Source organism: Heptranchias perlo, chromosome 5 (assembly GCF_035084215.1).
Source record: "Heptranchias perlo isolate sHepPer1 chromosome 5, sHepPer1.hap1, whole genome shotgun sequence".
Taxonomy (NCBI): Eukaryota; Metazoa; Chordata; class Chondrichthyes; order Hexanchiformes; family Hexanchidae; genus Heptranchias; species Heptranchias perlo.
This window is the reverse complement of record NC_090329.1, coordinates 131,639,324-131,664,820: the sequence shown is the minus strand read 5'-3', so window position 1 is coordinate 131,664,820 and position 25,497 is coordinate 131,639,324. Positions and strand designations below refer to the sequence as shown.

Sequence of the window (25,497 nt, the reverse complement as noted above, 5' to 3'; positions counted from 1 at the left end):
AGCTCCCTTGAGATAAAGGCTAACATTGCATTAACCTTTTTCATTATTTTTTGTACCTGTCCACTAGCTTTTCGTGATTTCTCCACATGGACCCCTAAATCTCTTTGCTCCTCCAAAGTTCATAGAATCTTAGAAAATCTACAGTACAGAAGGAGGCCATTCGGCCCATCATGTCTGCGCCAGCCGAAAATGAGCCACCCAGCCTAATCCCTCTTTCTGTAGCACTTGGTCCGTAGCCTTATAGGTCACGGCACTTCAACTGCACATCCAGGTACTTTTTAAATGAGTTGAGGGTTTCTGCCTCTACCACCCTTTCAGGCAGTGAGTTCCAGACCCACAGTACCCTCTGGGTGAAAAAATTTCTCCTCAGCTCCCCTCTAATCCTTCTACCAATCACTTTGAATCTATGCCCCCTGGTTATTGACCTCTCTGCTAAGGGAGATAGGTCCTTCCCATCCACTCTATCTAGGCCCCTCATAATTTTGTATACCTCAATCAAATCACCCCTTAGCCTCCTCTGTTCTGAAAAGAACAACCACTGCCTATCCAATCTTTCCTCATGGATAAAATTCTCCAGTCCTGGCAACATCCTCTTAAATCTCCTCTGTACCCTTTCTAGTGCAATTACATCCTGTAATGTGGTGACCAGAACTGTACACATAACTCAAGCTGTGGCCCAACCAGTGTTTTATACAGTTCTAGCATAACCTCCCTGCTCTTATATTCTTTGCCTCAGCTAAGGAAAGTATTCCATATGCCTTCTTAACCACTTTATCTACCTGTCCTGCTACCTTCAGGGATCTGTGGACATGCACTCCAAGGTCCCTCACTTCCTCTACACCTTTCAGTATCCTCCCATTTATTGTGTACTCCCTTGCCTTGTTTGCCCTTCCCAAATGCATTACCTCACACTTCTCCGGATTGAATTCCATTTGCCACTTTTCTGCCCACCTGACCAGTCCATTGATATCTTCCTGCCGTCTACAGCTTTCCTCCTCACCACACCGCCAATTTTTGCATCATCTGCAAACTTCTTAATCATGCCCCCTACGTTTAAGTCCAAATCATTAATATATAGCACTAAAAGCATGGGACCTCGTACTGAGCCCTGCGAAACCCCACTGGAAACAGCCTTCCAGTCGCAAAAATACCTATCGACCATTTCCCTTTGCTTCCTGCCACTGAGCCAATTTTGGATCCAACTTGCCACTCTCCCTTGGATCCCATGGACTTGTACTTTTTTTTAACCAGCCTGCCAAGTGAGATCTTGTCAAAACCCTTCCTAGCTTCTCGCCATTTAGAAAATATTCTGATCTATCTTTCTTAGGTCCAAAGTGAATGACCTCACACATCCCCACATTGAACTCCATCTGCCAGAGTTTTCCTCACTCAGCTAATCTATCAATATCCCTTTGAGATCTAATTTACATTCTGAGGTCAATTAGAGGGTAATTTTTCTCAGGGACATTGAGTGCTGTGGTCAATGAGAAGATATTTTTTGTTGCTGGAAAAGTTTTTCTATACACTAGGAATAATTGGCTTTCCTTTCTTTAATTGCTGTTTTTAGGCTAATTTGGCAGTACAAGAAAACCGCCTCCAAGGGGCCATGAAGGAGTTAGGAACTGCCCAGGCTCAGCTGGATGAGAAGCAAGCTGAACTGGACAAGGTACAGGCAAAGTTTGATGCTGCCATGAAAGAGAAAATGGTGAGTCACAATCTTGGACTTCTATCTGATCAATAAATATCTTTTTATATCCCCGCTGATTAATTTCTGAAATCAGACATTTAGGTTTATTTAGATAATTTTTATGATTTATGATTTATGATTCGTGTTTCTTTTTATTTATGCCAAAACTGTCAAAAAGTCTGATTTACACGTCATATTCCAGCATCACAAAACCTGTCAAGGTCAGGCTTGGCTGTGGTGCCCCCAAAGTTGAATAGCCTGCCGACACTCACTGTCTTGGTTCACACATGATGAATGGCCATTTGGGTGAAGTACTGGATCATTGCTGCTACTTGTGGAATTGCATCCCAGCAAAAGTCAGTGTTTTCAGGAGAAGGGGGGAAATGAACCGGAAAAAACGTCAAACAACCCTGAATGTTGCAGATAGAGAAGTTAAAAAAATACAAAGAAAATCCTTGTAATAAAAATAAAAAAGGGAAGAGATTAAAAACTAAGGAACATCATTAGAAAATAGAAAGGGAAAAATTAGAAGAAATGTTTACTCACAGACGGTTATTCAAACATTTATTACAAGTGGCACGTTCGGCAGAGGTTGTCGGGAAGATTTTATGAATTGGCCTCCCCGAATGCGGCTTTGTGTGCCAGGAGCACATAGAATCATAGAATCATAGAAAGGTTACAGCACGGAAGGAGGCCATTTGGCTCATCAAGTCCGTGCCGGCACAATGCAAGATAGCTAGTCCCACTCCCCAGCCCTATCCCCGTAGCCCTGCAATTTATTTACTTTCAAGTACTTCTCCAGTTCCCTTTTAAACGCCATGATTGATTCTGCCTCCACCACCCCTTCAGGCAGTGCATTCCAGATCACAACCACTCGCTGCATAAAAAAGATTTTCCTTGTGTCACCTTTAGTTCTTTTGCCAATCACCTTAAATTTATGTCCTCTGGTTCTTGATCCTTCCGCCAATGGGAACAGTTTCTCTCTATCTGCTCTGTCTGGACCCTTCATGATTTTAAATATCTCTATCAAATCTCCTCACAACCTTCTCTGTTCGAAGGAGAACAACCCCAGCTTCTCCAGTCTGTCCATATAACTAAAGTCCTTCATCCCTGGAATCATTCCAGTAAATCTTTTCTGCACCCTCTCTGTGCCTTTTCTGCGCGTTCACTTCTTTCCTAAAGCGCGGTGCCCCGAATTGGGTGATTTTCCTGGCGGGGGGCCACGAAAATCACCGATTCCCGGGGCGGGTCGGGAGCCCGGCTCCAACCCGCCCACTTCCAGGTTTCCCACTGACGTGCTGACATGCGCACGCAGCCCCCGCATGTGGGATCCCGCCGGAAATTAAAGCCGGCGGGGTGCCACTTAAGGTATTTATTTTGGTATTTCAGGTTGTTTAGAGACCTAATTAACGAGATATTTTGGGAGGGTTGGGATTTACAAACAACTGGGACTGTATCCCGTACTGGGGGAAACACTCCCAGTTCAAATGGACGTGTTGCAGTCATCAGCCTGTGGCAGCTGAAAAGGTCCATTTGACAGGGAGACCCTCACTCATTGCAGGAGGCCACTCTGTCACTTTGGACAAAGTTTGGCCTCCACCACCCTCCTCCTAACAATCAAATTCACCAACTTGCACACTTACCCCGGTGTCCAGACACATGTACCTACCTTGCGGACCCCCTCAGATGTACATCTTCCGGAAGGGGGCCGCCGTAGCTGCAGTCATGACCTCCTCGGAGGGTGAACAGCATCACCAGCCTCGCTGGCCACGCCGTCTACCTCTGACACGTGGAGCTCCACAACACAGTGCTGTGACACATCCACCTGCACAATAGGAGGGAGGGCAACCGCAGAGAGAGATGCATCGCAGAGGGCACTACCCTCGCCACAGGGTCCACAGACTGAGGCTCAGCTTCCTGGACCTCTCTGAGCAGCAGTGCACACGGAGGCTCAGAGTCACCCGACATGTAGTCGTGGACATCTACAGCCTCCTTCATGCCAAGCTGCTCCCGGCTGGCCCGAGCACCATCTTTTTAACTGTCGCTGTCAAAGTCACCACTGCCCTCAACAACTTCTCCTCCGCATCCATCCTGGATGCCACCGGGGACATCGCTGACGTCTCTCAGTCGTCTGCACAAAAGAGCCCTGCAAATACACCTACACCCACTCTGCAGTGACACAATGGGTGGCATCAGGTGTGGGTCTTCATGGTGATCCTCAGGAAAGGGAATTATTGCACAAACCAGACAAGATTCGCAAAGCCGTGACAGTAGTGGTGCCAATATAATATGTGATGTGAGTTGGTCAGAAATTAAATATAAGTAAAAACCATGACAAACCCTCAAACACCTTGTGCAGCCCCTTCATGCTCACGACACGTTTGCCTCAGGCTGCCTACTGCACATATGTGATGCATGGGTACGGTAGCATAGTGGTTATGTTACTGGACAAGTAATCCAGAGTCATGAGTTCAAATCCTGCCATGGCAACTGGTGAATTTAAATTCAATTAATTAAATAAAAATCTGGAATTAAAATACTAGTATCAATAATGATGGCCATGAAACTACCGGATTGTCGTAAAAACCCATCTGGTTCACTAATATCCTTCAGGGAAGGAAACCTGCCATCCTTACCCGGTCTGGCCTATATGTGACTCCAGACCCACAGTAAGGTGGTTGATTCTGAATTGCCCTCTGAAATGGCCGAGCAAGCCACTCAGTTGTAAAATCTCGCAACGAAAAGTCATAATAAGAATAAAACCAGACGGACCACTAGGCACCGAACACGACAATGGCAAACCAAGCCCAGTCGACCCTGCAAGGTCCTCCTTACTAACATCTGGGGACTTGTGCCAAAATTGGGAGAGCTGTCAAGCAGCAGCCTGACATAGCCATGCTCACAGAATCATACCTTACAGCCAACATCCCAGACTCTTCCCTGGCATCTCACCGGCAGGACAGACCCACCAGAGGTGGCGGTACAGTGATATACAGTCAGGAGGGAGTGGCCCTGGGAGTCCTCAACATTGACTCCGGACCTCATGGCATCAGGTCAAATCATGGGCAAGGAAACCTCCTGCTGATTACCACCTACCGTCCTCCTCCATGTTGAGAAGCACTGGGGGTAGCAAGGGCACAAACTGTACTCTGGGTGGAGGACTTCAATGTCCATCACCAAGAGTGGCTCGGTAGCACCACTACTGGCCCAGTCCTGAAGGACATAGCTGCCACACTGGGCATGAGGCAGGTGGTGAGCGAACCAACACGAGGGAAAAACGTACTTGACCTCGTCCTCACCAATGCATCTGTCCATGACAGTATTGGTAGGAGTGACCACCGCACAGTTCTCGTGGAGATGAAGTCCTGTCTTCACACTGAGGACACCATCCAACGTGTTGTGTGGCACTACCACCGTGCTAAATGGGATAGATTCAGAACAGATCTAGCAGCTCAAAACTGGGCATCCATGAGGCGCTGTGGGCCATCAGCAGCAGCAGAATTGTATTCCAGCACAATCTGTAACCTCATGGCCCGGCATATTCCTCACTCTACCATTACCAACAAGCCAGGAGATCAACCCTGGTTCAATGAGGAGTGTAGAAGAGCATGCCAGGAGCAGCACCAGGCGTACCTAAAAAGGAGGTGCCAACCTGGTGAAGCTACAACTCAGGACTACATGGATGCTAAACAGCGGAAGCAACGTGCTATAGACAGAGCTAAGCGATTCCACAACCAACGGATCAGATCAAAGCTCTGTAGTCCTGCCACATCCAGTCATGAATGATGGTGGACAATTAAACAACGAACGGGAGGAGGAGGCTCTGCAAACATCCCCATCCTCAATGATGGCGGAGTCCAGCACGTGAGTGCAAAGGACAAGGCTGAAGCGTTTGCAACCATCCTCAGCCAGAAGTGCCGAGTGGATGATCCATCTCGGCCTCCTCCCGATATCCCCACCATCACAGAAGCCAGTCTTCGGCCAATTCGATTCACTCCACGTGATAGCAAGAAAATGGCTGAGTGCACTGGATACAGCAAAGGCTATGGGCCCCGACAACATCCTGGCTGTAGTGCTGAAGACTTGTGCTCCAGAACTAGCTGCGCCTCTAGCCAAACTGTTCCAGTACAGCTACAACACTGGCATCTACCCGACAATGTGGAAAATTGCCCAGGTATGTCCTGTCCACAAAAAGCAGAACAAATCCAATCCGGCCAATTACCGCCCCATCAGTCTACTCTCAATCATCAGCAAAGTGATGGAAGGTGTCGTCGACAGTGCTATCAAGCGGCACTTACTCACCAATAACCTGCTCACCGATGCTCAGTTTGCATTCCGCCAGGACCACTTGGCTCCAGACCTCATTACAGCCTTGGTCCAAACATGGACAAAAGAGCTGAATTCCAGAGGTGAGGTGAGAGTGACTGCCCTTGACATCAAGGCAGCATTTGACCGAGTGTGGCACCAAGGAGCCCTAGTAAAATTGAAGTCAATGGGAATTAGGGGGAAAACTCTTCAGTGGCTGGAGTTATACCTAGCACAAAGGAAGATGGTAGTGGTTGTTGGAGGCCAATCATTTCAGCCCCAGGGCATTGCTGCAGGAGTTCCTCAGGGCAGTGTCCTCAGCCCAACCATCTTCAGCTGCTTCATCAATGACCTTCCCTCCATCATAAGGTCAGAAATGGGGATGTTCGCTGATGACTGCACAGTGTTCAGTTCCATTCGCAACCCCTCAAATAATGAAGCAGTCCAAGCCCGCATGCAGCAAGACCTGGACAACATCCAGGCTTGGGCTGATATGTGGCAAGTAACATTCGCGCCAGATAAGTGCCAGGCAATGACCATCTCCAACAAGAGAGAGTCTAACCATTTCCCCTTGACATTCAACGGCATTACCATCGCCGAATCCCCCACCATCAACATCCTGGGGATCACCATTGACCAGAAACTTAACTGGACCAGCCATATAAATACTGTGGCTACGAGAGCAGGTCAGAGGCTGGGTATTCTGCGGCGAGTGACTCACCTCCTGACTCCCCAAAGCCTTTCCACCATCTCCAAGGCACAAGTCAGGAGTGTGATGGAATACTCTCCACTTGCCTGGATGAGTGCAGCTCCAACAACACTCAAGAAGCTCGACACCATCCAAGATAAAGCAGCCCGCTTGATTGGCACCCCATCCACCACCCTAAACATTCACTCCCTTCACCACCGGCGCACTGTGGCTGCAGTGTGTACCATCCACAGGATGAACTGCAGCAACTCGCCAAGGCTTCTTCAACAGCACCTCCAAAACCCGCGACCTCTACCACCTAGAAGGACAAGAGCAGCAGGCACATGGGAACAACACCACCTGCACGTTCCCCTCCAAGTCACACACCATCCTGACTTGGAAATATATCGCCGTTCCTTCATTGTCGCTGGGTCAAAATCTTGGAACTCCCTTCCTAACAGCACTGTGGGAGAACCGTCACCACACGGACTGCAGCGGTTCAAGAAGGCGGCTCACCACCACCTTCTCGAGGGCAATTAGGGATGGGCAATAAATGCTGGCCTCGTCAGCGACGCCCACATCCCGTGAACGAATTTAAAAAAAATGCCCTGTGGCTGCAGCACAGGTAGTGGCAGGTTGAGTGAGGCTGACTGTGAAAGAGATGCATGAGAGGGTGAGTATGAGATAGAGCCATGAGATTGTATGAGGATTGGGTTGAGTGGTAGTGGCGGGATGAGTACTGGCGAGGTGAGTAAGTGCAGGTAAGATGAGGATGAGGTTTGAGTGAGTGTGAGGAGTGATGTGACAGAGTAGTGTTGGCAGTGCAGAAGGAGATGTGGGGTGGGGGCGGTGATGCGGCAGACGGAGTGTAGGAGAATGAGTAAGTGTACTCACTTTGGCTGACCTCCTTAGGTCATTGAAGCGCCTCCTGCACTGTATGCAGGTGGGCGATATGTTTGTGGTGCAGGTGACCTCCTCTGCCACCTCGAGCCAGGCCTTCTAGGTATAACTCCAGCCACTGAAGAGTTTTCCCCCTAATTCCCATTGACTTCAATTTTACTAGGGCTCCTTGGAGCGGGCAGGAAATTGGACATGAAGCTGAGTTCGGATCGGTCAATGCCCTGTGGGTGGCGGAGAGGGCCCAGGGGCTATGTGGCCGGGTCCTGCTCCGACTTCTTGTGTTCTTTAGATTTGTGGTTGGGATCAGATCAGCCATGATCTTATTGAATGGCGGAGCAGGCTCGAGGGGCCGATTGGCCTACTCCTGCTCCAATTTCTTATGTTCTTATGTTCTTGGTGGCAGAGGCAGGCCGCTTCCTCCTGCCCGCCGGGGGGAAGATCTCTGTCCTCCTGCTCCTCCTCACCCCATCTAATGATACCTGGAGTGAGGCATCATTAAACCTGGGAGCAGCGTTCGCCCTGTACTTTTTCCTATTTCTTGCAGCATCAGTCAGTGGAGGACTGCCCCTTTAAATAGAGCTCCTCCAGCTGACAGACCTTACTGCGCATGCGCAGTCCGCCCGCCGCGCAGCTCAGCAGCGGGGAACCCGGAATACCAGGTAAGTGGATCCAATCAGCCTGCGATTGCGCGCGGTGCAGACTGATTTCACCGGGCGCGTTACCCACGCGCCCTGTCGCCCCCCCCCCCCCCCCCCCCCGCCACGAACCCGCCGCCCTGGTAATATCGGGCTCCATGTCTCTACTTATATAACCCAGGAACCCGTATGCTTTTTTAACCAATTACTCAACCTACCCTGACACTTTCAATGATTTCTGCACATAAACCCCCAGATCTCTCTGTTCCTGTACCCCTTTTAGAATTGTGCCCTCCAGTTTATATTGCCTCTCCTTGTTCTTCCTACTGAAATGTGTCACTTCGTATTTTTCTGCGTTAAATTTCATCTGCCACGTGTTCGCCCATTCCACCAGCCTGTCTCTATCCTCTTGAAGTCTATCACTATCCTCCTCACTGTTCATTACACTTCCAAGTTTTGTGTCACTGCAAATTTTGAAATTGTGCCCTGTACACTCAAGTCCATGTCATTAATCTATATTAAGGAAAGCAGTGGTTCTAGTACCGATCCCTGGGGAACATCACAGTACACCTCCCTCCAGTCCAAAAACAACCGTTCATCACTACTCTCTGCTTCCTGTTACTTATCCAATTTTGTATCCATGCTGCTACTGCCCCCTTTATTCCATGGGCTGCAATCTTGATGACAAGCCTATTATGCGGCACTTTATCAAACGCCTTTTGAAAGGTCAGTACACCACATCAAGCACATTGCCCTCATCTACCCTCTCTGTTACCTCATCAAAAAATTCTATCAAGTTAGTTAAACATGATTTGCCTTTAACAAATCTGTGCTAGCATTCTCTAATCAATCCACACTTGTCCAAGTGACTGCTAATTCTGTTCCGGATTATTGTTTCTAAAAGTTTCCTCAGCACTGAAGTTAACCTTACTGGCCTGTAGTTGCTGGGTTTATCCCTACACCCTTTTTTGAACAAGGGTGTAACATTTGCAATTCTCCAGTCCTCTGGCACCACCCCCGTATCTAAGGATGTTTGGAAGATTATGGCCAGTACCTCCGCAATTTCCACCCTTACTTCCCTCAGCAACCTAGGATGCATCCCATCCGGACCAGGTGACTTATCTACTTTAAGTACAGCTAGCCTTTCTAGTGCCTCTTTATCAATTTTTAGTCCATCCAGTATCTCAACTATATCCTCCTTTACTGAGACTCTGGCAGCATCTTCTTCCTTGGTAAAGACAGAGGCAAAGTACTCATTTAGTACCTCTGCTTCCATGAGTAGATCTCCTTTTTGGTCTCTGATCAGCAATTCATATCACATCATGTCAAAGCATGTCAGCAATTCAGGTGCAGAAGACTTCCTGTCCAGCACCAATGTCTTTCACTTTGACAATCACATATAAAGACTAACAAAACAGAAGAAAACCTTTTGCAGTATTCCTAAAATTGTAAGAGGTTGAATTTCTGTGAGGATTCTCGATCATCTGTTTTGGTGGAAGATTGGGGAACCCCCACAGAAATTCAACCCGTAAATGTGTAACTGGCATCCAGAGAGCTGAGGAACCGTTACTGAATTGAAGCTGCTTTTAATTTTTTTAGGACCTATTGGAAGATGCAGACACATGTAGAAGAAAGATGGAAGCTGCATCAGCACTGATAGACGGTCTGAGTGGGGAAAGAATCAGATGGACAGACCAGTGCAAGGAGTTTAAAGCACAAATTAACAGGCAAGGGCTGGGCATTGGTTGTCAGAATCCTGGAAGATTCCAGAACCCTGGAACGGGTTGAAATCGCGGTAGAGTACTTATTGTTACATTCCTGAACTGCTCCCTGCCCATGCCATTTTAACAGTGCACTTTTAGGTGGGGCTTGCAGGCAGACTGGGCCTCATGAATATATTAAAATGGGGACCTTTATACAATAAGACCCCAACATAATTTTAACTAAAAGTCCCAGCCCAGTGCCGAAGTTGGCAGTAAATCTAGTGGCAAACGGATCGGGCAGATGAAGCCCAGAAAATTAAATAATTTTAAATTTTTTCTTGTTTCCTTGTGGACCAGGAGGAGCGTCACAAGAAACCATGGACCTCGCCTGTCCTGGACTTCCCTCCCCTTCCCTGACTGCAATGCTCTCCTGCCCTCTCCTAACTGACTGCCAAGGATCATTCCTTCAAGTCCCCAATGGTGGTCTTCTGCCACCCAAAATCCACTCTCACTCGCAGGCCAACTAATGCTTCCTGCCGAGTTTGGGCAGGAGACTGATGGGACCCACGCTGATGAGGCCCGGGAGTTCAAATCTCCCAGCCTCGTGTTCCGGATGGGATGCATCCTAGGTTGTTGAGGGAAGTAAGGGTGGACTTTGCGGTGGTACTGGCCATAATCTTCAAAACATCCTCAGATACGGGGGTGGTCCCAGAGGACTGGAGAATTGCAAATGTTACACCCTTGTTCAAGCCTATTATCCAGCACTTTATCAAACACCTTTTAAAAGTCCATATACACCACATCAACCACATTGCCCTCATCAACCCTCTCTGTTACCTCATCGATAAACTTGATCAAGTTAGTTGAACGCGATTTGCCCTTAACAAATCCGTTTCCCATCTACTTCAGCTCCCGCTCGCCGCCTCCTGCTACGAGTTCAAATCTGAACTAATATCTTGTTACAGTCTGTATAGAGATATAGAAGGAGATATTTCTTTTAGAATTGATGTATTTTAACAACTGGAAAAACAGGGCTTACTAATTGGTACGGAAAGCAGAATTTTGAGATCTTCATCTCTTTTTGGCTCTCAACCTCACACAAATACACACAGTCCCAATTGTTTCTCACACACCCTCATTACAGAAGGAGAGAAGTGGAACAATCACCATAGGTTCATGGACATTCCTGTCAAGCCACAGTGGGTGGATCATCAGAGGGCAGGATCTCTGCATCCCCTGGTTGTGCCCGCTCAATGTCCTAGGATGGGGTATTTATATATTTTGGGCCATTTTTGGCACTGCTGGGGCACCTGCTTCAAGTGGAGTTTAGGGGCACAGGTTAAAAAAAGATTTAAAAGATATCCCAGATGAAAGCTTGGAAATGTAGTAAATAGTGAGGAGGATTGTAGCAAACTTCAGGAGGACATAGACAGACTGGTGAAATTGCCGGATACATGGGAGATGAAATTTAGTGCAGAGAGCTAAGAAGTGATGCATTTTGCAAGGAAAACTGAGTAAGAGTAAATGGTACAATTTTAAAGGGGGAACAGAGAGACCTGGGGGTGCACGTACAGAAGTCTTTGAAGGTGGCAGGACAAGTTGAGAAGGCCATTAAAAAAGCATACGGGATCCTGGGTTTTATTAACAGAAGCATTGAGCGCTAAATTGGGCCGTGTAGCGCCCGTTGTTTCGGCGCTACATGGCCACTCCGCCGTCCAAGATGGCGTCTTGGATGCGCACGCACGTTTCCAGCGTGACGTGCGCCAGACACCATCTTGGTATAGGAGTTAACAGAGGCGCAGATAACAAATGCTGGAATTCTGTAAAGTACAGAGGAAATGGCTTCAAACAGTGTGCAACGCTGATTTAAAGTGATAGACACGATTTTGGGACTTAACATGGGACTTAACACTCAACTCAAGTCTTAACCCCGACGATCTAAACGTGTCTTAGAGTGCTTGGCGAACCCCCCACCAGCGCTATTTAAAGAGACCATGCAGGATTTACAGGTTAGTAGCTGGATTATTGCTTCTGGCTGCCGAGACATTTATGATTGGTGATTCACATTGGTGATCATCTTCCAAAATTCTATAGACTCTGGAACAGTTCCTACAGATTGGAGGGTGGCAAATGTAACCCCACTATTTAAAAAAGGAGGGAGAGAAAAAACAGGGACTTACAGGCCAGTTAGCCTAACATCAGTAGTGGGGAAAATGCTAGAGTCTATTATAAAAGATGTGATAACAGAACACTTGGAGGGCATTAACGGGATTGGAAAAAGTCAGCATGGGTTTATGAAAGGGAAATCATGCTTAACAAATCTACTGGAGTTTTTTGAGGATGTAACTAGTAGAATAGATCGGGGAGAACCGGTGGATGTGGTGTATTTGGATTTTCAGAAGGCTTTTGATAAGATCCCACACAAGAGCTTAGTGTGCAAAATTAAAGCACATGGGATTGGGGGGAATATACTGGCATGGATTGAGAATTGGTTGACAGACAGGAAACAGAGAGTAGGAATAAATGGGTCTTTCTCCGGATGGCAGGCAGTGACTAGTGGGGTACCGCAGGGATCAGTGCTTGGGCCCCAGCTATTCACAATATATATCAATGATTTGGATGAGGGAACTAGATTTAACATTTCCAAGTTTGCTGACGACACAAAGCTGGGGTGGAATGTGAGCTGTGAGGAGGATGCAAAGAGGTTCCAATGTGATTTAGACAAGTTCGGTGAGTGGGCAAGAACATGGCAGATGCAGTATAAAGTGGATAAATGTGAGGTTATCCACTTTGGTTGTAAAAACAGAAAGGCTATTCCCGATGGCTGGGCAGTCCAGAACCAGGGTCACAGTCTAAGACACGGGGCATGCCATTTAGAACCGAGATGAGGAGCAATTTCTTCACTCAGAGGGTGGTGAACCTGTGGAATTCTCTACCACAGAAGGCAGTGGAGGCCAAGTCATTAGATGTATCAAGAAGGAGATAGATATATTTCTTAATACTAAAGGGATCAAAGGATATGGGGAAAAAGCGGGAACAGGGTACTGAGTTAGATGATCAGCCATGATAATTTTCAATGGTGGAGCAGGCCGGAAGGGCCGAATGGCCTACTCTTGCTCCTATTTTCTATGTTTCTATGTTTCTATGATGCACTTTCTGAATCGTTCCAGAGCATACCCTGGACGCCTACGGAGGAGCCTGATTCAATATGGTGGGCGGTGCACTTCTGGCCTGGGACGGGCTCGTGCACTCTACCTGCCATATTGGACACTTAGGTGCCCGTTTTACACCTGTAAAACGAGGGTGGCGCTAGCAAATTTCTAGGCCGTATTGTTTCCTGATCAGCCATTTCTACTCCAGTACATGCAACTGTCAATCATACAAACACCTCCAGGTCAGAGGAAACAGGTTGGGAACTTCCTGTATTTGACTGTGGATAGAAAGGTACATATTATAAGAGAACAGCATGCCCATCTGGCAGATACCAACCAGCGTTATGTATCCTCCTGTTGACATCTGTTAATTTCTATCCCTTGCTTTACTTAGAATCATAGAAAGGTTACAGCACGGAAGGAGGCCATTCGGCCCATCGAGTCCGCATGAGGTCTATACAAGAGCAATCCAGCTGGTCCCACTCCCCCGCCCTATCCCCGTAGCCCTGCAAATTTTTTCCTTTCAAGTCCCTTTTGAAGGCCATGATTGAATCTGCCTCCATCACCCCCTCAGGCAGTGCATTCCGGATCCTAACCACTCACTGTGTAAAAAAGGTTTCTCCTCACCTTTGGTTCTTTTGCCAATCACCTTAAATCTATGTCCTCTAGTTCTTGACCCTTCTACCAATGGGAACAGTTTCTCTCTATCAACTCTGACTAGACCCTTCATGATTTTGAATATCTCTATAAAGTCTCCTCGCAACCGTCTCTGTTCCAAGGAAAACAACCCCAGCTTCTCCAGTCTATCCACGTAACTAAAGGCCCTCATCCCTGGAATCATGGTGGGATGACTTGCTGGTCTTGCATGTATTTGGATAATACTAGTCACTAAGATAGAGTGGGTTTCCATGTAGCCTGCCTCTCACTCTCATAATGATGAAACTATTGCTGCCATTTAAACTGGCACTATCCTCCCTCAATTAGCATTACTTATATCCTCACTCCAAAACCCACTTTTAGCATTTAGACTATTCAACATGTACCACGTTAACCTAGAAATATGCATTGTGTTTTACAGATCTTACTGTTTGAGGATGTTCTTTTTCATCTTGCACTGACCTCCTCTGGACTTGATTATTCGCTGTTCATTTCTTTTCCTTTCTTGCATTCTAGGCTGGTGGGTGATGTGCTGTTGGCTACTGGTTTTCTCTCGTATAGTGGTCCCTTCAATCAAACTTTCAGAGATATACTGATTAAAGTAATCTGGGAAATAGAGCTGCAGAGAAGGAAGATTCCCTATACAGATAATCTGAACCTTATAGCCTTTCTGGTGGACCAGCCTACCGTGAGTCTCGCTCAGACATACACTTGTATCTGTTAAGTTTCCACTACAGTCGGTTTTAAGTGACACAAGACAACCATTGTGTATATCTCCACATACTAATAATTTTAGTTGTAATGTCCTTTGAATGAATATATTGCTACCTTGGTTATATGTTTTGTCATTTATAGCTGTCATTTCAGTCATTATCTGCATTCTTTGTTATTATCTGAAGCAAGTGGGGAAAGGAAGAAATTTTAATCTTTCCACCAAATGTATTAACTGAAATGTTCGATTATTTGTTGATTCCTCAGAGTTTCACACTCGCTGAGGAGACCATGACAGACACATTTCACTCTCTAAACTTTAAACAAGATACTGCAGGACCCGGATTTGGATCCTGTACATATGTTTGCCATTCAACGCTTTAAGAGATCTAACCTACCAGTTCCAATGCCTCTGCGTAGTTGTTATGGGTAAAACTTGTACTGTAGGAGGAGCCTCAGCTGATGTTGTAAAATCTAGTGTGGGATAAATAAAACTAGGAGGCTTATTCCGTACTGATAGCATTTGTCTCCAAAAAGAACCAAAAAAGTCAATAAAAAAATAGAGCATGGTGCTCATCTGACACTCGTAGTCTTGCACACAATTTTCCAATGGTCAGCGCTATGGCAGCCTCAGGGAATAAGGCCTATTGGAAGCCTCCATAATTAAACTTAAAATCAGACCTCAGGGAATATAATAGATCATTACAATAGTGTCTGAACTGAGACATAAAATGTAACCTAACTGTTTTGTGTGCCTATGATTTTAGCTGCACCTGAAATCTTTTTATATGGTCTTGGGATGTGGGCAACACTGACAACACAGTATTTATTTTGCCCATTAAATGTAGTGTGTGACTGGATTCACATGTAGGCCAGACCAGGTAGAGGTGGGAGATTCCCATCACTGAAAGACATTAATGAACCAGTTGGAGTTTTTACAACAATCCACTAGCTTTCATGGTCATTTTTTACTGGTACCAGATTTATTGAATTCAATTTTATTCCTTGTTGTGGTGGGATTTAAGCTCATTACCTCTGGACTGCTAGCCCAGTACCATAATCTCTAGGCTACCTGCTACAAATATCTATATCCCAATATCTATCAGACTTTTTCCAAAATATTTTCAGCCCTGGTCTTCACTGATCATTTCAGGAAATGTATTTGTGGCCAGGCTGACCTCATTGCCTTTACTAAGTCTGTGTGGTTTTATCTTTTCAGATCAGTGAGTGGAATCTACAGGGGTTACCAAGTGATGACCTGTCAGTTCAGAATGGCATCATTGTTACCAAAGCAACCAGGTATCCACTTCTCATCGACCCTCAGACACAAGGTAAAACCTGGATCAAGAGGAAGGAGATAGGTAATGAATTACAGGTAGGAATGCACAGACTTTTTCAACATGTGAAGCAGCACACTGACTACAACACATGAAATAATTTAATACTACAAATTAATCTAATGTGCAAATTATTTTCTTCTCCAGCAGAGGAGCTAGTACACTACTGGATGTATACTTTAGGCCACCAAATAGTGGGAAGGAAATAGAGGAGCAAATTTTCAGGCAAATTACAGAAAGATGCAAGAACTATAGAGTAGTGATAATGGGGGACTTCAATTATCCCAATATAGACTGGGAAAGTAACAGTGTAAAGGGGAGAGAGGGGGAGGAATTCCTGAAATGTACAAGAGAACTTTCTTGATCAGTGGTGTTTCCAGCCCAATGAGGAAGGAAGCAGTTCTAGTTCTGGGGAATGAAATGGAGCTAATGGAGCATGTTTCAGTGGGGGAGCATTTGGGAAACAGTGATCATAATATCATTAGGTTTAGAATAGTTATAGAAAAGGACAAGGAACAATCATGCGTAAAAATACTTAACTGGAGAAGAGCAAATTTCAGTGAGTTAAAAAGAGAAAAGTGGAAGAGTCACCCGGTCCAGATGGGATGCATCCTAGGTTACTGAGGGAAGTAAGGGTAGAAACTGCCCTGATGAATTGGAATCAAAAATTAGTAGGCAAAAAGCTCTTTCAAAGAGCCAGCACAGGCATGATGGGCCGAATGGCCTCCTTCTCTGCTGTAAGATTCTATGATTCTAAAACAGTAATTGAACAATGGGTGGCCTTCAAGGAGGAGATGGTTCAGGTACAGAGTAGACACATCCCTACAAGGGGGAAAGGAAGGGCATCCAAAGCTAGAGCTTCCCGGATGACTAAAGATATAGAGATTAAAATGAAACAGAAAAAGGAGGCTTATGACAAATGTAAGGTTTGTAATACAGTAGAGAACCAAGCTGAATAATGAAAATAAATAGGAGATCTAAAAAAGGGAACAAGAGAGGCAAAGAGAGAGTATGAGAATAAATTAGTGGCTAATATAAAAAGGAACCCAAAAGTCTTATATAAACATATAAAAAGTAAAAGGATAGTCAAAGGAAGGGTTGGGCTGATCAGGGACAAAAATAGGGATCTTCTTGTAAAGGCAGAGGGCACGGCTGAGGTACTAACTGAATACTTCACATCGGTCTTCTCTAGAGAAGAGGATGCTGCCAATGTCAGAATAAACATTGATTTGCAGGCCTCTTGTCTCCACTTGTACTTGCAGTGGACATGCAGGCTGAAGATGCTGTCCCAGGTTATCGAAAGTGATATTGGATAGGATAAAAATAGATAAAGAGGAGGTACTTAAAAGGTTGACAGTACGCAAAGTAGAAGAGTTACCCGGTCCAGATGGGATGTATCATAAGTTACTGAGGGAAGTAAGGGTAGAAATTGCAGTGGCTCTGGCCACAATTTACCAATCCTCCTTAGATATGGGAGCAGTGCCAGAGGACTGGAAGATTGCAAATGTTACACCATTATTCACAAACGGGGAGAGAGATAAACCCGGTAATTACAGACCAGTCAGCCTAACGTTGGTGGTGGGGAAACTTCTAGAGACAATAATTGACACTTGGAAAAGTATGGGCTAATAAATGTAAGTCATCAGGGATTTATTAAAGGAAAATTGTGTTTGACTAACTCAATTGAGTTCTTTGATGAAGTAATGGAGAGGGTACTGTGGTTGATGTTGTGTATATGGACTTTCAAAAGGCATTTGATAAAGCACCACATAATAGACTTGTTAACAAAATTAAAGCCCATGGGATTAAAGGGACAGTGGCAGCATGGATACAAAATTGGCTAAGGGGCAGAAAGCAGAGAGTAGTGGCGAACAGTTGTTCTTCCGACTGGAGTGAAGTATACAGTGGTGTTCCCCAGGGGTCGGTATTAGGACCACTGCTCTTTTTGATGTTTATTAATGACCTGGACTTGGGGATACAGGGTATAATTTTAAAATTTGCAGATGACACGAAAGTCAGAAATGTAGTAAACAATGCGGAGGACATCGACAGACTGGTGAAATGGGCAGACACATGGCAGATGAAATATAAGAAGTGTGAAGTGATACATTTTGGTAGGAAGAATGAGGAGAGGCAATATAAACTAAATGGTACATTTTAAAGGGGGTGCAGGAACAGAGAGACCTGGGGGTGTATATACACAAATATTTTAAGGTAGCAGGACAAGTTGAGAAGGCTGTTAAAAATGCATATGGGATCCTGGGCTTTATTAATAAAGGCATGGGGTAAATTTTAACATACCAGCGGGAACTCAGCGGAGGGTCAATACACGCGTGGGAAACCCGAAAAAATTTTGCATGCTGTTTTGAGCGATTGCAACTCAATTGAAGCCACTTAATGTGACTTCTGGGTTTCATGTCTCCAAGCTGCTCAGCGGGCATACTATGTATCTGAATGACATGCTGGAAACTGGAGTATTTAAAGAGCCATCGCAACCATGGATTTTGAGGGAGAAAGGAGGAATTTAAAGACATGGAGCAACAAAGGACGAAGCCAGCACCCCACTTCAGTGACTCTTCTCTTGAGTTGCTACTAGCCGGTGTGAAGAGCCGGCTGATAGGAGGAAGCACCTTGCCTCTGCCACCAAAAAAGCCTGGTTCAAGGTGGCAGAGGAGCTGAGCAGCAGGACCACCGTTGCAAGGACATTGGTGCAGTGTAGGAAGCGCTTAAATGACCTAACCAGGTCAGGAAAAGTAAGTACAGTTACTGATTCATCTACATCCTGTGGTGCACATCACCCTGCCCCCCCCAACCCTGTCCTGCCTAATGTACTCCACCTCATCACTCCTCACACCCACTTAAGGCTCATTATCAACTTACCTTCACTTTCTGTGCACTTCTTCACCTCCCCACTTGTGAACCCACCACTCCCACTCACCCCAATCCTGATGCAATGTCATGAATCTGTCTGATACTCACCCTCTGATGTATCTCTTTCATTGGCAGTCTCACCCAAATCAATGCATCCATCGGATGACCCTGTCACACTCACTCACTCACACAACTTTTCTTTCTCCCCTTGTAGGAGAACAGAGCATAAAATGCACGGGAGAGGAGTAGGACTGGAGGGGACCACCACAAATAGTGGCTCTGACAGGCAATGACCATCTCCAACAAGAGAGAATTTAACCACCTCCCCTTGACATTCAACGACATTACCATCGCAGAATCCCCCACCATCAGCATCCTGGGGGTCACCATTGACCAGAAACTTAACTGGACCAGCCACATAAATAAGGTGGCTACAGAGGCTGGTATTCTGCGGCGAGTGACTCACCTCCTGACTTCCCAAAGCCTTTCCACTATCGACAAGGCACAAGTCAGGAGTGTGATGGAATACTTTCCACTTGCCTGGATGAGTGCAGCTCCAACAACACTCAAGAAGCTCGACACCAACCAGGACAAAGCAGCCCGCTTGATTGGCACCCCATCCACCATCCTAAACGTTCACTCCCTTCACCACTGGCGCACCGTGGCTGCAGTGTGTACCATCCACAGGATGCACTACAGCAGCTTGCCAAGGCTTCTTCGACAGCACCTCCCAAACCCGCGACCTCTACCACCTAGAAAGACAAGGGCAGCAGGCACATGGGAACAACACCACCTGCATATTCCCCTCCAAGTCACATACCATCCCGATTTGGAAATATATCGCCGTTCCTTCATCGTCGCTGGGTCAAAATCCTGGAACTCCCTTCCTAACAGCACTGTGGGAGAACCTTCACCACACAAACTGCAGCGATTCAAGAAGACGGCTCACCACCACCTTCTCAAGGGCAATTAGGGATGGGCAATAAATGCTGGCCTTGCCAGCGATGCCCACATCCCGTGAACGCATAAAAAAAAAGAGGCGGAGGAGGAGTCCTTGGAGCTGAGCCGCATGGTCAAATGCCTGGCTGCCGGAGTGCTGAGACTGGCAACCCGCAAATGTCTGATGACGGAACTTTAACATCCTTCACACACATCATGAACTGATGTTATCAATGATTGACCTGTTGCACACCTCAGTATGCTTATCACAAAATAACTTCTGCGATGAGTCTTAATATTGCTTTATGTTCTCTTCCAGGGCCTTCAAGGATTGATGAGGAGGCACACGACCTGGACGAGGGCGATTCCTCAGAGGAGCTCCATGCCTCTGAGGGCACACTGTCACATTATATCCATCCATGCACCAGCGCAGATACTCACACCTCGGCGGGTTCTGTTAGACAGTTAGTTAGGTTGTCACCTGATGATTCACCACTCATAAGTGAGCACGAGCAGACACTGGTGGCAGGAGCAGCTATAGAGAGACTGCGTCGAGGGGCGCACTCCTCTCCAAGCCCTACTCAGCTGGATGCAGATGCTGAACCCCGGGGTCCATCATTAAGAATGAGAATGATAGAGGTACAGCTGCACCTTTGCGAGGTACTGGAAGACATGCCACGCCCACTCTCCACAATAGTGGAGAGGATGGAGGAGTCCATCTCCAGCATTAGTGGAGTGCTGGCGCAGGTATGTGCGGGAATGTCTGTGATGGAGAGAATGGCAGCCACCATTGAGCTTCAAGCACGGCTCATAAATGAGTCCATTCAGGTCCCGACAATGGCTGTGCGGACTCTGGATGCCAACTTTTCTGCCGCCTTAAACAGGTAGACAGATACTTTAGCAGTGGCCTTACAACGGGTCACAGATGTGCTCCAAGCTGTTGTCCATCAGAGTGGTAGGAGTGATGTGGCCCTGGCCCAGGAGAGAGATGATGGCAAAAGAAGACATGGAAGTGGGGATTCCACTCAAAGTGCTCCTACATCTCACCCGTTGCCCCCCTCTCGACCAGTACCCGCGATGCTGCCTCCTCTCCCGACATCCGAGTCTGCCCCCGCACAGGTGCAGGTGGAGCAGTCTTTGGTGGGGTCCTCACTGGCTCCAAAACCCAGAGGGCGTAGGCCCAAAGCATCTCAGCAGTCAAGGCAGGGACCTGAGCAACCTCCCACTACCTCTGCTCAAGCCATAGGAGATGCACCACGTAGAGGCGGTAGGAAGAGGAAGGCTAAGGTTTTGTAATCACCAATGATATGCACAAGGGTGTCTGACTAAATGTCATGTTTTTCATTTTAATTTGTTTTTTCTTATATTCACATTAAATGTTATAATTGTCACTACCACTGCCATGTCTTGTCCATTCTTGAGATCCTTTTGTGGAAGTGCCCTTTCATGTGCTTCATCATGAATGCCAAGACTTGATACCACCCATCGGGTGCACTTACAATGGGTGTATGTGTGGTTGAAGGACTGTTTTGTGCAAGCGGATGGCGGGGTGATGATGTTGGTGGTGATGGTGGTGGTTATTCCAGGTGGTCTGAGTACTTCACTATCTTCAGTTTGTAGGTCTCCTTATGAGAATCTATCAGATATGACTCCCTGGCATCACAAACCATGTGCGCCACTGCTCTGCCGATGGGTTACCTACCTTCGTCCTGCTCCTCCTTCTCTTCCTCCTCATCTTCAGTGTTGATGGCAAATGCAGATGCTTCATGAGCGCGTGGCAGCTCCTCCAATTGTAACCCTCTCTGTTGAGTGATGTTGTGCAGGATGCAACACGTGACTATTATTCTGCACACCCTTACTGGTCAGTACTGAAGGGCTCCCCCGGATCGATCCAGGCACCTGAAGTGCATCTGGAGCATTCCAATGGCTTATTCAAAGGCAGACCTGGTGGTGACGTGACTGTCGTTGTACCACTGCTGTGCTCCATTGGTGGGGTTTCTCACAGGTGCCATGAGCCACTTCTGCAGGTGGTATCCCTTGTCTCCAAGGAGACAGCCCTTAAGTCTGTCTTGGGCGTTGAAGAGGGCCGGGATGTTGAACTGGCGCAAAATGAAGAAATCATGGCAGCTGCCAGGGAATTTGTCACACACCTGCAGAAACCTCCTCCGGTGCTCGCAAACCAGCTGCGCATTGATGGAATGATATCCCTTTCGGTTTATGAACAGTCCTGACTCATGTGGAGATGCTCGGATTGCTACGTGTGTGCAATCAATCGCGCCCTGCACCCGTGGGAAGCCAATCAGAGAGTGGAAACCCACTGCCCTCTCAGTCTGGCTGATGTTGTCACAGGAGGAGTTATCGTAATGGGACGCCCTGGCAAACAAGCCAGCCGTGACCTGTCGTATACACTTATGTGCAGACGACTGAGCAACTCTGGTGATGTCACCAGTGGTGCCCTGGAAGGATCCGGAGGCAAAGAAATTGAGGCGAGTGGTAACCTTAACTGCAACGGGTAATGCGTGGCCACCAGGCCCAGCTGGGAGCAGATCTGCATGAAGGAGGCTGCAGATGTCTGCAACTACCTAGCGACTCAATCTGAGCCTGCGTAGGCACTGCTCCTCAGAGAGATCCAGGAAACTCAGCCTGTGCCTGTAGACCCTCTCAAGTGGGTTGTGCCTCCTGCGACCTCGACCACTCCATTGGTCCCCTCTACTCTTCTGCGGGTCCTTGTGGTGCACCTGTGTCTTGTGTACCAGAACTGCACAACATGCCTGCCACGGATGGTGATGTACTGTTGAATATATCCATTGCGCCCCTCCATCTGGATGTCGTCAGTTTGAGGGGGTCCAAAATGTAGGTGAATATGTGTGAACACAAGAATTCTGAGTGTGAACCAAGAATTCTTAGTCTAAACACAAAGAACTCCCAGCCAAAGATTTGTGTGAGAGAATTGATTGCGCTGCTGCAAAAACTCACCTTTTATTCATGTGTCAATCACTGGTTTAAAGGTCCAAATGAGGGCCAGCTGCAACTCACCTCCATTTCGATGGTGTGTTTCATTGGCCAAGGGAGACACATTCAGGAGAAGTTAAAATGGCTTGTGTAGGTCAATACTCAAAAAGTTAACAGGTTTAAGCACTTTAAGTATCTCAATTGGCCTCAATTGGATTAAATAGCGTCCCTCTGGCTTTAAAAGCCGGCGAGAGTTAGAATCATAGAAATTTACAGCACAGAAAGAAGCCATTCGGCCCATCGTGTCTGTGCTGGCCGAAAAGGAGCTACCCAGCCTAATCCCACTTTCCAGCTCTTGGTCCGTAGCTTGTAGGTTACGGCACTTCAAGTGCATATCCAGGTACTTCTTAAATGAGTTGAGGGTTTCTGCCTCTACCACCCTTTCAGGCAGTGAATTCCAGACCCCCACCACCCTCTGGGTGAAAAATTTCTCCTCATCTCCTCTCTAATCTTTCTACCAATTACTTTAAATCTATGCCCCCTGGTTATTGATCTCTCTGCTAAGGGAAATAGGTCCTTCCTATCTATTCTATCTAGGCCCCTTATAATTTTATACACCTCGATTAAATCTCCCCTCAGCCTCCTCTGTTCCAAAGAAAACATCCCCAGCCTATCCAATCTTTCCTCACAGCTAAAATTCTCCAGCCTTGGCAACATCCTTGTAAATCTCATCTGTACCCTCTCTAGTGCAATTATATCTTTCCTGTAATGTGGTGACCAGAACTGTATGCAGTACTCAAGCTGTGGCCTAATTAGTGTCTTAAACAGTTCTAGAATAACCTCCCTGCTCTTATATTCTATGGCGCGGCGAATAAAGGAAAGTATCCCGCATGCCTTTTTAACCAACTTATCTACCTGTCCTGCTACCTTCAGGGATCTGTGGACATGCACTCCAAGGTCCCTCTGTTCCCCTACACGTCTCAGTATCCTACCATTTATTATGCATTCCCTCGCCTTGTTCCGGGTTTCAGAAGGACACACGCACCCAAATGTGTCTGGGTCAAACCCGGAAGTAGGCGTGTTGGAGCCAGGATGCAGTCCTGCTCTGAAAACGGAAAATTTTTACTCCTCACCCGCCCCAACCCACCCGTTCTTGGGAGTTAAAATTTACCGCCTAGAGTACAAATCAAAGAAGTTATGCTAAACCTTTATAAAACACTGGTTAGGCCTCAGCTGGAGTATTGTATCAATTCTGGGTACCACACTTCAGAAAGAATACCAAGGCTTTCAAGAGGGTGCAGAAGAGATTTACTAGAATGGTATCAGGGATGAGGGACTACAGCTACGTGGAGAGACTGGAGAAGCTGGGGTTGTTCTCCTTACAGCAGAGAAGGTTAAGAGGAAATTTGATTGAGGTGTCCAAAATCATGAAGGGTTTTGATAGAGTAAATAAGGTGAAACTATGTCCAGTGGTAGAAGGGTTGGTAACCAGAAGACAAATTTAAGGTGTTTGGCAAAAGAGCCAGAGGTGACATGAGGAAGTATTTTTTTACGCAGCAAGTTGCAATGATCTGAAATGCACTATCTGAAAGGGTGGTGGAAGCAGATTCAATAATAACTTTCAAAAGGAAATTGGATAAATTCTTGAAGGGAAAACATTTACAGGGTTATGGGGAAAGAACAGAGGAATGGGACTAATTGGATAGCTCTACCAAAGAGCCGGCAGAGGCACGATGGGCTGAATGGCCTCCTTCTGTGCTGCATCATGCTATGATAGTATGAATTTTCTCCCTTTCACTCCTGAAGGATTTGACTCGACAGACATCTCACCCAAATGGTTGCTATTCACAAGTAAGACATGACATTGAACGTCAGCAGACTATTCGGCCATGGGGCACTACAGCCGAGCCCAATTCTGTCCTCACTTGGCATCTACACATGCTCATTTCCAGCCTGATAGTGATAAAGAGTGGGAACTCTGGCAACTCTGTTCCCTTCCTAATGCAGAGCACTGAACCCAATTATAGTACCCCAATTATCTTCTGGGTGGATCAGCTAACCGAGCACAAACCTGGGATTGAACCTGGGATCTTTATGGTCTGTATGGCTCAGCTATGCAAGTACTATTCCAAAGCCAATATTTTCCACTGAGTATTAAAACTAATGCACTAAGAAATTATTACATAGAATTTGCAACACAGAAACAGGCTGTTTGGCCCTATGCCGGTGTTTATGCTCCACATGAGCCTCCTCCCACTATTTACTTCTTATCTAGCTTCCTGTTAAATGCATCTATGCTATTCGCCTCAACCACTCCATGTGGTAGTGAGTTCCACATTCTCACCACTCTCTGAGTAAAGAAGTTTCCCCTGAATTCCTTAGAAACATAGAAACATAGAAAATAGGAGCATCAGTAGGCCATTCGGCCCCTCGAGCCTGCTCCGCCATTCAATATGATCATGGCTGATCCTCTATCTCAATACTACATTCCCGCTCTCTCCCCATGCCCCTTGATGCCTTTTGTGTCTAGAAATGTATCTCCTCCTTAAATATATTCAATGACTTGGCCTCCACAGCCTTCTGTGGTAGAGAATTACACAGGTTCAGCACCCTCTGAGTGAAGAAATTTCTCCTCATCTCCGCATAGAATATAAGAGCAAGGAGGTTATGATGGAGCTGTATAAAACACTGGTTAGGCCACAGCTGGAGTACTGTGTGCAGTTCTGGTCGCCACACTACAGGAAGGATGTGATCGCTTTGGAGAGGGTGCAGAGGAGATTCACCAGGATGTTGCCAGGGCTGGAGCGCTTCAGCTATGAAGAGAGACTGGGAAGATTGGGTTTGTTTTCCTTGGAGCAGAGGAGGCTGAGGGGGGACATGATTGAGGTGTACAAAATTATGAGGGGCACAGATAGGATGGATACTAAGGAGCTTTTTCCCTTCGTTGAGGGTTCTATAAC

The 25,497-nt window shown here is 46.6% G+C and overlaps 1 protein-coding gene across 1 annotated transcript in view; it reads left to right on the top strand.

Moving 5' to 3' along the window:
* The window catches only part of LOC137322209 (dynein axonemal heavy chain 8-like), a 1,675,662-nt gene that overhangs the window by 1,373,858 nt on the left and 276,307 nt on the right, over positions 1–25,497 (top strand). The window contains exons 78-81 of the mRNA XM_067985325.1: positions 1,568–1,705; positions 9,815–9,942; positions 14,244–14,415; positions 15,658–15,813. Coding sequence (XP_067841426.1) covers positions 1,568–1,705; positions 9,815–9,942; positions 14,244–14,415; positions 15,658–15,813 — 594 coding nt within the window. The remainder of the gene's footprint in view (positions 1–1,567; positions 1,706–9,814; positions 9,943–14,243; positions 14,416–15,657; positions 15,814–25,497) is intronic.